A 17710-nucleotide genomic window follows, 5' to 3' on the forward strand; every position below is an offset into this window, starting at 1 on the left:
AATGCTGCCTGATGGAAGAGGAGATTGATGGGTTCAAAGATAGATGATTGTGAAAAAAAAAAATTTTAATTCACTTCCTCCTTGCCTGGTGAGAGGGCCATCTGGTTGACCTCTCTGCCTTTCACTAAGGGAAATAAAATGCAAACTCGCCAGCTGTCCCCATTGTGAGGTCAGCAGGGTCCCTGCTGTCTGCCCACCACTCTGATTCTCCTGCATTTGTGGCTCCCCACACCGTAATCTGCAGTGATCGAACTGTGTCTGTGTCTGTAGGAAGAGGCTTCAGTTGGTCTTGAAGTCAACTTCCAATCCCAACACTGCTGGATCTGGCTCTCCCTGTCCCTCAAGCTGCGTGAAACTGAACACACATTACCTAAAGCCAGCAGACTGTGTGTTCATGGCAGATTGCTACTGCTTGAAGAATTCATCACTTTATCGTGGACTCACAGAGCTGGAATTGGGATCACCTTTCTCTGGGGGGCGGGGCAAACCAAGGTTAACATTAAGATGTCCCCTCTTTAAACCGTTGCAACAAGAAATGGGGTCAAAGGAATGTGATCCCTGGGTACCCCCTGCTTTGTTTATGAAGTGTAAGAAATGTGATGTGCATTTGACTTATTTCCATATTATATGTCAGATGTCGCTGAAACATCGCTTAGTAGTGATGACAACATACAGTAAAGCGATGGCTTCTGTCTCTATACTTTTTATAAATCATAGTGTATTTTCAAACATACTTTCATCTTCGGAGCACCTAAGCGATTAGATCCTTTTATCTCTTACGTCATCCATCTGTGCATCCTTCATTTTGTCTGATTTTTTAAAATTCATCTCCTCCTTAGAACTTGCACTGGAATCAATCTACGCTCCTCGTTATGAAACATGAAGCATGTATTAGGTGGTGAGGGAGGTTCAGGAAGTCTATGAGGAGACTTGGGCTGAGAAGAGACGAAGGGAGGAGTCATCTTGAATGAATTCCCTGTGTAAGAGGTGTGGGTGCTTTGAGCGTGCTTGTGGGGAGAAGTCAAGCGGGATGCGGTAGCCTCATTGTGAGGACAGTTACTGGGTCCTATGCACCAAGGAGGCTTCTCTTGAGATCTTGGAAGGCTAGATCCTCAGAGAGATCTATAAATATGGAAGAGATACATACACGTTTCCCAGCACCAGGTCTGTGTAATCCGTTTGGAATAGCACTGTGCCGAGAATCGAACTACTCACAAGGAACACCACTGGAACAATTCACCATCACTCTCTTCTCTTTGCTGGCCCCGGCTTGTCCCCACCCCAGCTTCCCTGGTTACGGAGCAGCTCCACTGGGTATCTAAGGGGCAGTTGGAGTCATACACTCTCCTGTGACCACATCTCTTTGACCTAGAGGAAAGCAGAGACTAATATATAAGTGCCAGGAAGCGTACCCTTACTCTTAGCCTGGTTTCTTTTTTTTTAAAAGATTTATTTATTTCCATTACAAAGTCAGACATACAGAGAGAGGAGACAGAGAGGAAGATCTTTTGTCCGATGATTCACTCCCCAAGTGACCGCAACGGCCAGTACTGTGCCATTCTGGAGCCAGAAGCCAGGAACTTTCTCCAGATCTCCCACACGAGTGCAGGGTCCCAAGGCTCTGGCCCAGCCTTGACTGCTTTCCCAGGCCACAAGCAGGGAGCTGGATGGGAAGCGGAACAGCCAGGATTAGAACCAGTGCCCATACGGGATCCTGGAGCGTTCAAGGTGAGGACTTTAGCTGCTAGGCCACCGCGCCGGGCCCCCTGGCCTGGTTTCTAACAGCTCAGTCAGCTCTCTGATGCAGTGCTGACCCCTGCTCCTTCTTGCACCCCAGCCTGAAGCCTGCATTATCTTGCTGAATGATGTCTGCAAGGACCTGTATCTGAATTATCTTCTCTCGACTGTGTTCAGGCATCACTTGGCTAGGCTGTCTCTCTGACCTTGGCATGAAAGCAGCTTACCTGAGCTACCTTATCCTGTTTTGTCTTCTCTTAATGGACTTACCTGACTGTGGCTTGTCTCACCGTGCCTGATCTCGAACACAAGAGAGAAATATGGAGGAAATGTAGTAAATCTGGCTTTGTGACCAGTGTCATTGTTTTGTTCAGTTCTGTATCCAAGTCTGCCAAAATGGCCTAGCAGAGTAAGTCCTAGGTGTGGCTGGGTGGCTGGGTACATGGATATGAATGCAGGTATGCAATGAGGAAGGGCAGGTGAAGAAATGAGGATACATAGAATGGCAGGTAGGTGAACAGATAGTTGCAGCCTTCTGGGTGCGTGAATTGATGGACAATGAGAAGGTGGTACATTTTTTTTCCCCTTACTTAGATAAAAGGTTCATTGTAAACATTCATCGTCATGCTACTGATTCGCAAAAGTATTCATATAATATTAACTAAAGCAGGTAACTCATTCTAGTCTCCTTTTTGCCATCCTGGACCTAAAATATGTAATTCAGCTAAGAAATGCACTTACTGGAACTGAACATGTCAGCAATAATTGACTGATTGGTTTACTCTCAAAATCAGGGTCAGTTTGACTCTGGTTTTTCATAGTTCAACATGGGCAAGTTAAAATTAAGAAGTCTGAATTTTAGGAGTAAAAGTGAATGTTCAGAGCCCGGCGGCGTGGCCTAGCGGCTAAAGTCCTCACCTTGAAAGCCCCGGGATCCCATATGGGCGCCGGTTCCAATCCCGGCAGCTCCACTTCCCATCCAGCTCCCTGCTTGTGACCTAGGAAAGCAGTCGAGGACGGCCCAATGCATTGGGACCCTGCACCCTCATGGGAGACCCGGAAGAGGTTCCAGGTTCCCGGCTTCGGATCGGCGCGCATCGGCCTGTTGCGGCTTACTTGGGGAGTGAATCATCGGACGGAAGATCTTCCTCTCTGTCTCTCCTCCTCTGTGTATATCTGGCAGTAATAAAATGAATAAATCTTTAAAAAAAAAAGTGAATGTTCAAAGAAGCACATATTAGCCTGCATCTGAACTTCAAATCTGTCTTTTCTCTGGGCATACCTTTATAAAAAAATTAAATATGCGCATAGACCAGGAATAGAAAGGAACATGGAAAAGATTAAAGTTTTGATTGCCTGGATTAACCATATTCTTGGTAATTTTTCCTCGTATTGCCTTTTATTATGTTACGATGTTGTTTGTGTAGCGAAAGCAGATTACCTGTACTCTGAAAAATGAAATGTGACAAATGAAAATGGAAGTTAGTAAAGAACATCTTTGTTCCCCTGAGTGACATTTTGCTGCTACTTACATGTAGGAACAGTGTCTGGAAGAGAATACGATGTCCCGGTACTTAGAAAATGGTGTCTCCGAGAACCGTTTCAGTGTAGTCTGAGCTACCTCTGTGATTATTTCATTCAATAATAAGAACTGAATGGCTTTTCTGTGCAAAATATTTTCTTAATGCAATAGACCTGGAGGAAGTTTTTTTTTTTTCTGCTTTAGCGTTATATACATTATGTTTCAGAACAGTTTTACATTTACATATATTATCGCTTTTCAGCCTTCTGGCTAAGATCAGATGTAAATGTACATGTATTCTTCACCTCATCTCCCTTTTTAACGTCTCATCTTCATTTCTCTGCTGTCATGAATGAACCACATCCAGATTCTTCTATTTATATTATCCAAACACTTCTTTATCCTTTCTGTCTCTCACAGCATCTGGAAATCACTATCTGTGTTCAGATTTGCGTATCATATTTTTTGTTAGCTATCAAGCATGAGGGAAAATGTCAGTTGGTTGTCTTTCTCCAAGTGATGCCCTCCAGTTCTATCCATATTGTTGCAAAAGACAGGATTTCATTCATTTTTTATGGTTGAATAGTATTCCATTGTATGTAGTATATACATTGTGTGCATATAGTAATATATATGTAACATTCTTTTATCCATATATCTGTTGATATATAGTTAATTCTGTGTCTCAGCTACTATTTCCATTCCACTGATGGCTATTGTTATTAAGCATCTATTTTTCATAAATTTATTGAACAATTGTATGTTTTTTCCTCTTGAAAACCATCTGTTTGTGTCTTCTGCTCATTGATTAACTGATTGGTTATGCTTTCTTGTTGAACTTTTGGAGTTGCTGCTGTATTGTGGGTATTAACTTTTCTCAGGTTAGTAGTTTACAAATATATTCCCATAATCTGTTTGAAGCCACTCCACACTATTGATTATTTCCTGTGTTGTACAGAGGCTCCTTAGTTTGATATTATCACACTTAGCTAGTTTTGCTTTTAAGGTGTCTTTTAACAAGTAATCATTTATACAAGATTTTGAAATATTTCTCCTATACTTTCTTTTAGCAGTTTCTGAGTTTCCAGCATTGGCTCTTTGATCATATGAGTTGATTTTTGTGTATTGCAAAATATTTTTTTGTCTATACCCAGTCACTGTCAACTTCTATCATCAGTACCAACTTGTGTAGTTTTGTATCTATCTTCAGCATCCTGTTTGTGTCCAAGTAACTGATGCTATGTTTGACAATTTTAAGACCACGTTTCTGTTCCTGTCCCTGGGGAACTGGTCTTCTAGAAGCCTCACAAATGTTCTTTCATCCTGCTTGCTCCCCGGTGAAGCAGTTACTCTATTATCATGCAATTCTTTGTAGTGGACATTCTGAAGTTACATTGATATACAGTTCTGCTCCTGTATATCCTTTTTGTTTGTTCTCACCTTACCTTCTGAAGCTACACAAAATAACTCTCTCTCTCTTCCATGTAGTATGTTTCCAAACATAGGAATACTCAAAAACTCTTAAGTATTTATCGCTTGATACAAAACACTATTAAAATCAGCCTGTGCAATGCATGGGAGTGTGTTTGGGCCAAGGAAGACTTACAATGAATATTTTGTAGTAATTTGATATATTCTTCTGCGCTTTCAATCACGGATAAATATTTGTTATTGCACTGTCTGTCTTGCATTTAGAAAGATTTTCTTTTTCCAGGTACGTAATTCATTGGGCCTGTTCTCGAGCTTCCTCGGCGTCTGTGATGTCACCACATTTGGTATTTCTGATATACACTACTTGAGCTCTGTTTAGAAACTGGTTTAATAAGTTCTTCACTCAAGAGCTCCTAAAGGGCTATCCTGGTCAGAGATCCGTGAATTCTCTGTCTCTCAGGAACGGTAGTCCTGGTTCGAAACACACTTTCAGAAACTTCCTTACAGAGCACTTCATAAATAGTTTTATCAAACAAAGCTAAGTTTTTGAGCTTGTGCTGAGCACTGCCTGTGGGCCACTTCTTCTGACCTCGACTCCGGATTTGTTCTGAGGGTCTTTTTCTTTCTTGGATGAATTTCTAGTGTCTCTCTTCTTTCGGTCTTCTTGGACGGTATGGTGCCACGTGGAGGACAGCAGTGGCCACCTCAGTCCCTGCTCGTATTGGCCACTTTTCATTTAGGATCGGTTCATACAGGTCACAATTGTGCATCATCGAAGAGAGGAGCGTGACTAGTCCCAGATCTCTGCATTACCAGGAGTTGTCCATTGACAGAGTGGTCATGCGTCCTTATGTATTCCTATATCTTTAATAATAAAAATGGTATTTGACTATTGTGCTTATTATTTATTATTTATTGATTCATAGTGCCACCTTTGTCTTCCATAGAGTCTTATCTTTCAGAGAGTCTCAGTTTGGACTGCAAATAACGTAATCACCCTAAAGGTTGATCTCGGAGACCAATTTTCCTGATTAATTTCCTACACTTATTCAACTATTAGCAATTTTCAGCAATGTCTCTAGATTCCTTCGCTTCACTTACTATAATGCTAATATGACTCTATCAATGTGTTTAAAGCCTGGATTGCAATCAAAGCAACCAGGACTCACAAACCAAACCTCTGGTATAAGGTGGCAGCTTCGCACACTGCACTGCAGCATTAACCTCACAGATTCTTTCCTGAGATTGTAAGGTTCTACCATGCTCTAGGAAAGAGATCGGAGGCTCTGGCCGTGAGAGCAGCAGCTTTGAGGAACCGACCTCCTTGTGTTGCCTGTGGTGTTGGTTTACGTGGGGTATGACTGCCTGGCACATTTGATGTCCTTATGTCGCTCGCTGAGATCCTGTCGTGTTGCTCTTTCCAGGAGCTGGTGGGGAGCAATCCTCCACAAAGGAACTGGAAAGGAATCGCAATCGCACTTCTCGTGATCCTTGTCATCTGTTCCCTGATCGTGACCTCCGTCATCCTGCTGACGCCAGGTACTGTCACCGAGAGCACGCCTTTCCCTTGCTTTCCCACGTTCTAGTCTTCATTTGACCATGTGATTAAATGATATAATATGCTTTCAATGGCTGAAGTCCACTTCACCATAGATACTGACTACATGGAAATGGCTAGAATACATTAAAATCACAATCAGTTATTCATGCTTGATGAATTCAAAGACAATGCCAATGAACATGTAAAAATTTTGTGTAGTACATATAGTTCTTGGTTATTATGAATGAATTAAGGATATTATTGCAACATATATGTGAAATAATAAAAATATTACCTTTTAGAAATGGTTGATGAAATGAAACAGAAATCACAATCAGACATTTTTCAGGCAAGGAAAAGCAGATCAAAATCTGTAATGAAAGTCTTGCAATGGGGAAATCTCAACTGAACTTGAGCTGTGGTTATGCAACAAGGTGGAGGAATCCACCATGGTGGGAGGGTTTGGGGAGGGGTGGGGAGAACCCAAGTATCTATGTAACTGTGTCACATAATACAATGTAATTACTGAAGTTAAATAATAAATAATTAAAAAAAAAATAAAAGAAATTTTACTGGTAAAAAAATAAATAAATAAATAAATAAAAAAGAAAGTCTACAACAAATACACACCTATGCATGCGTTACTAGGTGATTAAAACAAAAACATGGTAGGACTTTAGAGAAAAAAATTCTTCATAAGAAAATTCATATAGAAGGTAATATGTGACATATTAAGGGAGTGATTAAAATTTAGTAGACAGAGAATGGTGGGGATATGGAGAAAAGAAAGCTTTTTCCTGTAAGATAACCATACAGAAGTTATCATAGGAACTTTGAGGCCATAGAGAAGACAGTAGGTAAATGTTATCTATTCCCTCTTTTATATTAGCTACGATGCTGTGTGTGAACAAGAATAAAATAAGAGGAAACCAAAGTTCCAGTCCTCAGTGAATACACTGTGCAGCTGTTAGGCCTGGGGAGGGAACCAAAGGAGAGGACCTTCGATGCAGTGGAGAAGCTGTGGCCTGTGTCAGAGCGGCTGAACGTGGTCCTGGCTCTTCCTTCTCCCCCTTGCAGCTGTCTGCTGCTGCATGCTGTAGAAGCAGTAGGAGAAAGGCCCAGTACTTGGTTCACTGAATTCTGCATGGAAGTCTCAGGTTGATTTCTGGGCTGTTGCCTTTGGCTCTATGCAACCCTGGCTGTTGCAGACATCTGGGAATGAACCAGCAGACACAGAGATCTCTGTCTTCCTGTCTCCATCTTCTAAGTAAGTTACAAATGTAGAAAGGATCTTGGGCCAGCCTCAGGACGTAATGGGTTAAAGCAGCCCCTGTTGACACCCCACCTCACAACATGTGTGAAAATCAAACCAGTGTAGATCTATGACCACACAACAGCAAAAGAAAATCAAGTTACAAATGTAGAAAGGATCTTGGGCCAGCCTCAGGACATAATTGAGTAAAAGCAGCCCCTGTTGACACCCCACCTCACAACATATGTGAAAATCAAACCAGTGTAGATCTATGACCACACAATACAAAAGAAAGGACTTTAACTCAGTAAATTCTGAGATATGACACCAAAAACACAAAAAAAGGAAAAAATTGTACTTTCTCAAATTCCAATTCTTTGTGCATCAGAAAACTCCATGAGAAAATAAAATTATAACACAATGAATGGGAGAAAAATATTTTCAAACCATATACCCACTGAAAGTCTAGAATCTATGTGAAAAGAAAAACAAATAAACAAACAAACAAAAAAAACACTTGTGGGGCTCACTCGGTGGCATTGCAAGCTAAGCCTCCTCACTGAGTGTCAGCATTCCATATGGGCTCCGATTCATGTCACATTTTTTTCCACTTCTGATCCATCTGTCTGCTTATGACCTAAGAAAACAGTGGCGGATGTTCCAAGCATCTCACCCTCTGCGTTTGCGTGGGGGACCTGTAAGAAGCTCCTGGCTTCTTGCTTCAGATCAGCTCAGCTCTGGCTGTTACAGTTATTTAAAGACTGAGCCAGCTGATTGAAAATACCTCTCTCTGTTTCTTCTATCTTTGTCAAATCTGCCTTTCAAATGAGAAAAAGTGAAACTACAAAAGCCGCTTTAACCCCAAACAGATGACAAATTATTAGATTTCTAAATATTTAAATCTTTAGTTGACTAGACATTTCACCAAAGAAATACAAAAGATAAATAAGCATAGAAAAATATGTTCAATATCATTCATCTCTAGGAAGATGAAAGACTAAATTGCGAATTCTGCTTTATACCCACGAGCATGATGTTAAATTAAAAAAACAAATCGAAAAGACAAGGTAAAATATGTTGGTAAGAAAATGTAAAAGTTGAGTTCATTCATTGTAGGAATGAGTATCATGTAGCCTGTGTTAAAAACTGTTTGAGAGATCCCTAAAATTTGAACTCTAAGTTATTATATTACATAATAATTCTACTCTGTGATAGCTGCTCCAGAACCCTGAATTTGATGTCCCTAATAACATTATTTACATCAGACAAAAATGTGTAAGCATCCCAAATATCCATCACCAAGTGACTGGATAAGTAAGTGCAGTACCCATGCAATGAAACATTCCTTAGCTACAACATGGAAGGAATTACTGATATTTGCTACTGCATAGATAAACTTTGAAAGCACTGCAGTAAGTGAAGGAAACCAAATATGAAAGTCTATCTAATGTATGATTCCCAAAGAGAGAAATTCATGAAGATAGAGCTCAGTGGTTGCCGTGGAGAGTAAACAAGGAGACACAAACAGCGATGAGTTTATTTCATGGATAACGAAAGTATTCCGGGATTTGATGTCAATGATATATGCACAACTCTTAATGTATCCTAAATATGCTAAAGTGGACATCTCTTCTGTAAATATTCTGAGATGTATATTTTCAAAGAAGTTTTAGAATGTGATGGGGATAAAAAATAAAACCTGCCTATGAAAACACTAACATACCACAAACACTTGCTTAACATCCAAGAGGCTTCAACAACAATTTGGTGAAAGTTAGTTTTGTGAGTCGGTCAGAATTGTCTAGTACATTTTGGACTCAGGATTTAACAAAGTGCCTCTGAATGCACGAGGCAAAAAATCAGTTCAATGATTACAATTTAAATGAGCAGCGCTAAGAGAGGCTGGACCAGGATTAGTAAAGACAAATCATTGTTTTGTTTTCTGATTGTGCTGACAAGGCTATGACACAGCTGGAGATGTTACACGTTTTTAATTAAAGTGAAGGAAATAGGCCTCTCTGGGGATCTGTGGAGCGTGCATCCAAATGTAACTGCGTTTGAACTGAATTTTGCTTTAAGTAACTAAATGCTTATTGAAATCTGATTCTGTGGTTGTCGAATGCTTACTATGGGACTCAGGAGGCCATGAAGTGTTAGGTGGTTTCCCAAAGTACATCTAAAATAGGTTGTAGGTCCCTCGGTCCTGTGGAATGACATGGCTGCTCAAAGCTGCTGCCACAGAAGCGGGCCACAACAGTGCGTCGTGGAGTACAAGTGTGCCAGTAAACCAGTCAGAGAGGCTCCTGGGAACCTCCCCTCCATGTGCTCAACCCACAGCTTGCAGAGAGGGAGAGGACCTGGTCTCCCGCACGAGGATTCATGTTGGTCGCTCTTCTCCCCAGCACTGCTGCGAATCCTGAGACTGTTTCACATTTAGTCCTGGCACAGCTCCATCCCTCCTGCAACACAGAATGTAGGCATTGTGAACTGTTACCTCTTTGGACGCTGGCAGCCAGTTGTCAGGGGCAACAACGAGCTAGAGGCAGCCAGTGCCAATGGCAGTGCCCTGGTAAAATCACTGAATTCCAGACAGGTTTTTGAAGAGGGAGTTCCCTTTTATTCTTCTATTAAAATAAAAATACAAAAGGCTTTGCTTAATCCTTTTGTGGTGTGAGGTCTCCGGCGGTTGTATTTCTTTCTCTAGGTGGTGCTATGCAGGGATTGTGTATGTGTCCTGAGTCTAATCAGATGTGCAGGTTGAACCATGAATATTGTACCGCTGCCCCTCCCCCCACACATAGACCCATCATTTCCTTTCCATTTTCCTTCTCCTGCACTACATTCAGTTTTCTGCCAGGAAAATAAAGAGAGAGGATGTTGAGCCCATCAGCTCACCCGTGGCTCCTGAGCTTCCTTAAATTCTCTCCTATTCAGGGCATCCACACATCAATCGATAGTGTCTATCAAGCTATGTAAAATTAAAGATTTTCCTTTAGGGTCTGGGAATGCCATGCTGAGTGCTGGTTGAAATGTGGGGGTGAAAGAAGACAGAATGTTGTTCTTGAGACACGGTTTGCTTAAAAGCAAAGGGTACTGCTGGACTATGCTTGGCATATGCTTGCTAAGAGGGAATCTCAACTGAACTTGAACTATGGTTACACAACAAGGTGGAGGAACCCACCATGGGGGGAGGGTGCAGGGAAGTGGGGAGAGAATCCCAGTTCCTATGAAATTACAACACAATGTAATTAATGAATAAATTTAATAAAAAATAAAAAAATAAAACAATTTAAAAATTAAAAAAAAAAGCAAAGGGTATGCAAGAGCTCCCCAGTGCTATAACCATTTAGCAAAAATAAAGCAAAAGGCACAGGGCAAGGGCAGGGTAAAGGCCTGTCAGACTTCTCAGACCACTGAAGCGTCACCAAGGGCAGGTCTGGCTTCCACTGCATTTGGGCTCCATGAGTGGAGAGTTCTAGCAACAATCACATACTACTTGGTATGCCCATTCCTGGGTCTATTCCTGCAATACAGGGCTTGCCTCCCAGCATTGCTTGCCTGTGGATAGACTTAGAAGATGGGCTGTGTGCTGTAAAAACATAACACTATTCAATTTTTTTTAGTTTCCAGTCTCATTTTCTGATTTATCAGCATTCAGAGTCTAGTACCAGTTTTCTTCCATTCTGAACTCATTGGATTGTGAGTGGATTGGTGGGAATGCTTTCTAACACTCCCATACCTCTTTTTCAGCTTGGTGAGAAGACTCTGTAGAGTACAATGGAATGCCCTCTAGATGGCCCAGGGTGTGGAAGGGTCAACTGGCAATCGTTCTGAACAGCATGGCTCCTTGTTCCATTGCACAGTCTAATGATTACCAGTTAGGCACAATTTATGTCTGAGAAATCAAATTAAAAGTGTTTAAAGTAATCTTCGTTCCGAAGGGATTCTGCAAATGAGAATGTGTCCTTTTCAATTTTGTCATTCATTTCTCCCTTGCTGGTCCGTGCTCTTTTCTAAATTTCTCTTTGGAATAATAGACTCAAAGTTACCTTTTTATTTGCAGATATTAAACATGCATCTATAATAGGTCACACAGAGTGTATGTCTTTTTTGGCAGCTGCAAATCTTGCATTCTAATGAGAAGGACTGTGACATTCTCCTGTGCCACAGTCGTTGTGGGATTATAAAAATCCAGCGGTATCTGATTTATGTGTTCAAGCAGTTTGGATGCCAGATTTTTATGAATTTTCACACTAGAGATGGGCAGTGATTTATGATGAAAAACTGTACATTTACGTAGTATATGAGGTGAAGTCCAATCGTGGTTATCAGATTAGAAGATTCATTAGTCTTTTGGGTTGAAACGTAGCATACAATTAATCTTTATGGAAATTGAAATATGAATGTTTAATTAAATTTAATATGATTACCTAACCTTCAACTTATCCTTAAAAATCCTGGGACAAATTATTTTTTTAGTTGTGTTGAAGAATGGAATACATATTTTGCTGCATATTATATATGCATAAATGTTATATATAAATTCCATGTATATACATGTAAATGTTGTCTGAATAATTCTCAAATTGAACATGATCCTAAAATCAGCTCCCCACCAAAAAGCAGTGAAATATAGTCAGCACCCCAAAAGACTCATCCCCGCAAGGGTCACTTCATTTATAACATCTTAGACATTTTTTGCAAGTTTTTATAGTTTTGGCATTTGTCTCATGAGTGTGATTGTGTATCTGGTTCCTTTAGTTAGTTTTATCCTGTTGGCCTATGAGACTCATTGCTGTATGTTAGACTGCATCGATACCCAGTTTCTAACCTAAGTTGGCCTATCTCATGATAATGTCCCAAATAATGTCTACAAAAAAAAAATTCAGAATGGCTTACTTCACTATCTTTTGTGTATATCATAATAAGTAACATATGGGCTATAATATTTAAAAATTTAAAAATAATATTTAGTCTTAGGGCTTTGGACAGCTTGTTTCATATTATCTATGCTCTCCCCTGCCAACTGACTGGTTGGGGTGAGTAGCGTCTATTCTGCACATGAAACAGATCTGTTTTAACTGCTGCTGGTGCTACTGTTGCTAATGCTGCTTCTGCCTATGGTGAATTGCTCAGTGCTAATTGAGACTGGTTGCTACAAATGCAAGTTGGGGATATTTAGTATGATAATGCAGAGCACAGGACAGAAGAGTGGGGAGAGGAAGCATCTGTGTTTGACTTCCTGGAGAATGAACCACTTAGAAGCATTGAAAGATCCAGTAGAGATCAAGGAAACCCACAAAAGATCACCGTAAGCCCTAACCAGTGTGAAGTGACCACAGGACAGAGGGCAACCTGACTCAGAAGTCGTGGGAGGTCATAGAGAGTTGTCTGTGTAGGGCATGAGGAAGAAGGAAGGATGCAGGACCAGACTGCCTTAGTCCAGAGTGCTAGATGCTAGAGTTGAGCTGCAACTGATGGTTCCTGCTATTGTCATCAAGCAGTGTGTCAACCATTTTCAAAATCTCATGAAAACTGCAAGTCATTATCATTAGAAGGAAAGAAAGGAGCAGAGAGAATCAAGATGGCGGAATAGGGTAAGGACACATTGAAACAGATGGAGACACATCAGCTAGTGTGAAGCAGAGAAGGCACATCACAGAAAACAGGAGAGGACAGAGCGACAGCAGAGGGGCACCTGGAGACTGACAGACACAGGAAAGCAGCGGACACAATGGTGTGGTATTGCAGTGACATATACCCCAGTGATATTCAGCCAGTGCTGATCTGAACCCCATCAGCAAAAATGTGGGAAGGGGTGTTCGTCAGGAGCTCAGGTGAACCCAAAGCACTGCCCGTCCTGCTGGTCTGTTTAATTTGATCAGGAGCACAGACAGAACGACAGGTGCAGATGGGCAGTGCGGGAACAGGGTGGATTTCAAAGCCAAGTTCACCCCCTAGAGCCAAATCGGGCACCATTTTTTATATGGACAGCACTAGGCTTGCACTGAGCTGACAGTGAATTCATTTCTGGCTCAGTGAACTGCAGCAATGTGGTATCCTACTTCTCCCAGGATAGGTTCGGGTAGCACTCAGACATGAGGTCCAGCAGATTAAGAACTTGGACTGCAAGAACAGGTTTAGCAGCTAAAGTCCTCACCTTGAAAGCACCAGGATCCCATGTGGATGCCAGTTCTAATCCTGGCAGCTCTGCCTTCCATCCAGCTCCCTGTTTGTGGCCTGGGAAAGCAGTTGAAGACCATTCAAAGCCTTGGGACCCTGTACCAATTTGGAGCCCTGGAGGAGGTTCCTGGCTTCTGATTGGCGCAGCACCAGCTGTTGCATTCAATTGGGGATCAAATTATTGAATGGAAGATCTTCCTCTCTGTCTCTTCTCTCTGTATATGTGACTTTTCAAGAAAAGTAAGTAAAATCTTTGAAAAAAATAAGACTGCAGGGACAACAATGAGCTGCGCATGAGCTGAGCTGGGAGAGAACTCACTGACCTCAGTGCATTGCGCTGGTCCCACAGGAAAATAATATCAACTTTGGCATAATACAGGTCAAAATAGGTCCATCTGGCCCTCAGACCTAACAGCCAATAGGTTCCATCAAGATCAACCCCAACAACAATCTAGTTATATAGGCCAGGTCCCTAATCCTGGGAGCTGCTCTAACAGGAAGTAGGAGAAAGGTTGTACAGACAGTGGTGCAGCCTCAGCATGGGATCACAGGAGGTGGAGACTGGAGAGCCAGGAGCTGGGGCCACAGAGAACATGGTGGAAATCTAACATAAGAACCCAGACTTGGAGCTTGCTGGAGGGAGTGGCACAAGTGACTGCAAAGAGCAGTATGCCAACCACCGTGAGTAATGTCAAACTGTAGACCTGCAGGTGACACAGCTTAGAAACCTGTCCCAAGGAGAATATGATAACTAGAAGTACAATGACCAAGCGCAAAGGAGGAGACAAAAGCACAATGAATATTACTGAAGACTCCTTTAAAGGAACAAAACCCTATGCCAACCTCAGAATTAACTGAGGAAGACATTGAAAAAATGGGGAATACAGAATTCAGAACACTTGTTATAAAGCTTATCAACAACAAGAAGCAGATAATGCAGGAATTAAAGAAGTTTAAGGAACATGTCACACTGGAAATGAATCAAATGAAAGATGATATATCAGAAATGAAGAATACAGTGGAACAAATTAAAAGTACACTGGACAGTCTCCAAACTAGAATCAAGGAGGCAGAAGAAAGAATCTCAGAATTGGAAGATATTTCCTGTCACCAAGGGGAAATAAACAAAAAGCTGGAAGCAGAGCTGGGTCAAGCTAAAAAAGTATTCAGGAATTAAGTGATGCTATTAAAAGGCTAAATATTAGAGTCATGGGAGTCCTAGAAGGTGAGGAAAGAGAAGTTGAGATTAAAGGTGTATTCAATGAAATAATAAGGGGAAATTTCCCCCAGTCTAGAGAAAGAATTGGGAAACAACACCCAGGAGGGGCACAGAACTCCCAACAGGCTTGATCAAAAGCGATCTTCACCACGACACATAATACTCAAGTTCTCTTCAATTGAACATAAGGAAAAGATCCTTAAATGTGCATGTGAAAAAAGTCAACTAACATATAAAAGAATGCCAATTAATCTCACAGGAGACCTCTCACAGAAAACTACAGGCCAGAAGAGAATGGAGTGACATATTCCAGATTCTAAAAGCATAAAATTGTCAGCCCAGGATAACATATCCAGCAAAGCTTTTCTTTGTCTTTCAAAATGAAATAAAATTCTGTTTTTTTAAAGATTGATTCTTTTTTATTACAAAGTCAGATATACAGAGAGGAGAGACAGAGAGGAAGATCTTTCATCCGATGATTCACTCCCCAAGTGAGTGCACTGGCTGGTGCTGCGCTGATCCGAAGCCGGGAGCCTGGAATCTCTTCCAGGTCTCCCACGCGGGTGCAGTGTCCCAAAGCTTTGGCCCATCCTTGACTGCTTTCCCAGGCCACAAACAGGGAGCTGGATGGGAAGTGGAGCTGCCGGGATTAGAACCGGCGGCCATACGGGATCCTGGGGCATTCAAGGCGAGGACTTTAGCTGCTAGGCCACGCCGCCGGGCCCTGAAATGAAATTCTTTCACAGTAAAGAAAAGTTAAAAGAATATGCCTCTTCCAAACCTGTCCTGCAAATGGTATTTGAGGATGTTCTCTTGGCAAAGAGGAATAGCACCCACCAAAAACAAAGGCAAATGTGGAGAACATCCCAGTAAAATAACAGAAGACTAAATCAGTGAACAATCCATTGCTAAAATGACAGGACCAAATTACCACCCATTCATATTAGCCCTGAATGTAAATGGCTTAAACTATCAATCAAATGTCATAGATTAGCAGACTGGACTAAAGAACAAAACCCATCTATTTGTTGCCTACAGGAGACATATCTCACCAACAAAGATCAGCAGAAACTGTATCTTATGGACTTTTATGTTTTTTTTTTATTTTATTTAGTTTCATCTGTTCAAAAACACTTTCTTCCTCATTAAATTCTTCAGTGACTCATAGACCATACAGTAGCATCATTTTCTTCAAGAAGGTTCTTGATTTTCTTTTTCATTTCTTCAACGACACATTGGTCACCGCATGTTATTTAACTTCATGCCTTTTTCAATTCTTTCTCTTCTTCCCATTGTTGAGTTTTGTGGTGACTTGTCATTTAAGGGAATGTACAATAACTGTGTAATTGAGGCTATCCTATCCAGTAGCATGTTATTTAACTTCATGGCGTTGTAAATTTCTGCTTCTCTTCCTGTTGTTGATTTTGCATTGTGGCTTTTCATTTAAGGGGGTGTATGGTAACATATCCAGATGTGAGGATATCTCTACTTGCAAAGATGGACTCCCAATGAAACTGTTTATTATATTTTGACAATAGGATGCTGGACTCTCGGCCTTTGTCCATGCCCGAAATGATGGACATACGACTGTTTATGAAGAATCTACTATAATAATAATATAGGGGAACTCAATGAGGGGGAAGGGGATTTGGAGAGGAGTAAGGGAAATCCCAGGACATATTGAACTGTATCATAAGATGATAATAATAAAAAAGGAAAGAAAAAAGGAAAGAAAGGGCACCTATGTACATGCAAAGACTTGAATACAGTTCAGAATGCTTGTGGAATTGATCAACTGATCTGTGGCCTATCTCAGAGATCTGCTGTCACCCGAACCCAGCTGTTACAATCTGTCAGTTAAAAAAGCAGGTGTCAGAATAGCAAAATGCTTGTCACTGCAGGTGTCAGACTAGCACAAATGTACCAAATCTGTTTCAACAAAGACGCCCCTGGGCTGACTCAATGGCTCAGGATATCGTCACGGGCCAGACTCTCTCCATCTTTCCTTGGCATGTTGGCAAAGTGGCTACTGTGGCTCCACACATCGTAGAGAGACAAATGCAAACATTCACTGTGTGCATCCTCTCTTTCTGTTTCATGGAAGAAACTGGTATCCTGTACATAACAAGGAGACAGCTTGTGTCACATCCGCCGTAGCTCTAAGTCAGGCTCTGTAGGACTGACGGAGGCAGAGGCCATGTGGAGGAGGTAGCCTTCAGACTGCCACACCAGCAAGGTCCTCTGATTTATGCAGTACTTGAGGAGTGTCATCTACCTTACTTGAATTTGAGCAGTGAATTTGAATCATTCTTCTAATGAAACAAGTCTGAAAAGAGGGATCTGTGATGCATTTTCATGAAATAAAATGTTAGTTTACACTGCTACTAACCTTGCAGAGAGTTGCAACATTCCCAAGTACTGAGAAATGGGTCCCGGGGAGCATCTCAAAATCTCTCTTTTGACTTTTGTCATTAATTCTAGAAGCATTGAGAGGTGCATCTTTGCTTATTTATTGAATTCTTACACTAAAGAGCCATTTTTCTAAAGGATGGCAATGGATACTTATTATTCATGCTTGCTTTAAAACTATGAGCTTAGGCAAATGTGTCTACATATTTATCCATAAAGGGGTACTTTTCAGGCATTGCTACATTATGCATTTCATTTTAAAGGCACTGTTGTACATAAACCATGAAGAATGGATAAATCTCCCTAGCACCAGGCTTTTCTCTGAAGCGTTTTGCGTTGGTTAGATGAAAGCTTATTCATCACTTTCAGGTACATTTTTTGGAGCCTCGGGAATTCTGAGTTACAACGGGCTGGTTC

General features: G+C 41.3%; 1 protein-coding gene across 1 annotated transcript in view; it reads left to right on the forward strand.

The window, feature by feature from the left end:
• DPP6 (dipeptidyl peptidase like 6) overlaps window positions 1-17710 on the forward strand; it is a 797513-nt gene that overhangs the window by 362865 nt on the left and 416938 nt on the right. Inside the window, exon 2 of the mRNA XM_058660636.1 lies at window positions 6115-6229. Coding sequence (XP_058516619.1) covers window positions 6115-6229 — 115 coding nt within the window. The remainder of the gene's footprint in view (window positions 1-6114; window positions 6230-17710) is intronic.

This window comes from Ochotona princeps, chromosome 2 (genome assembly GCF_030435755.1).
Source record: "Ochotona princeps isolate mOchPri1 chromosome 2, mOchPri1.hap1, whole genome shotgun sequence".
Lineage (NCBI taxonomy): Eukaryota > Metazoa > Chordata > Mammalia > Lagomorpha > Ochotonidae > Ochotona > Ochotona princeps.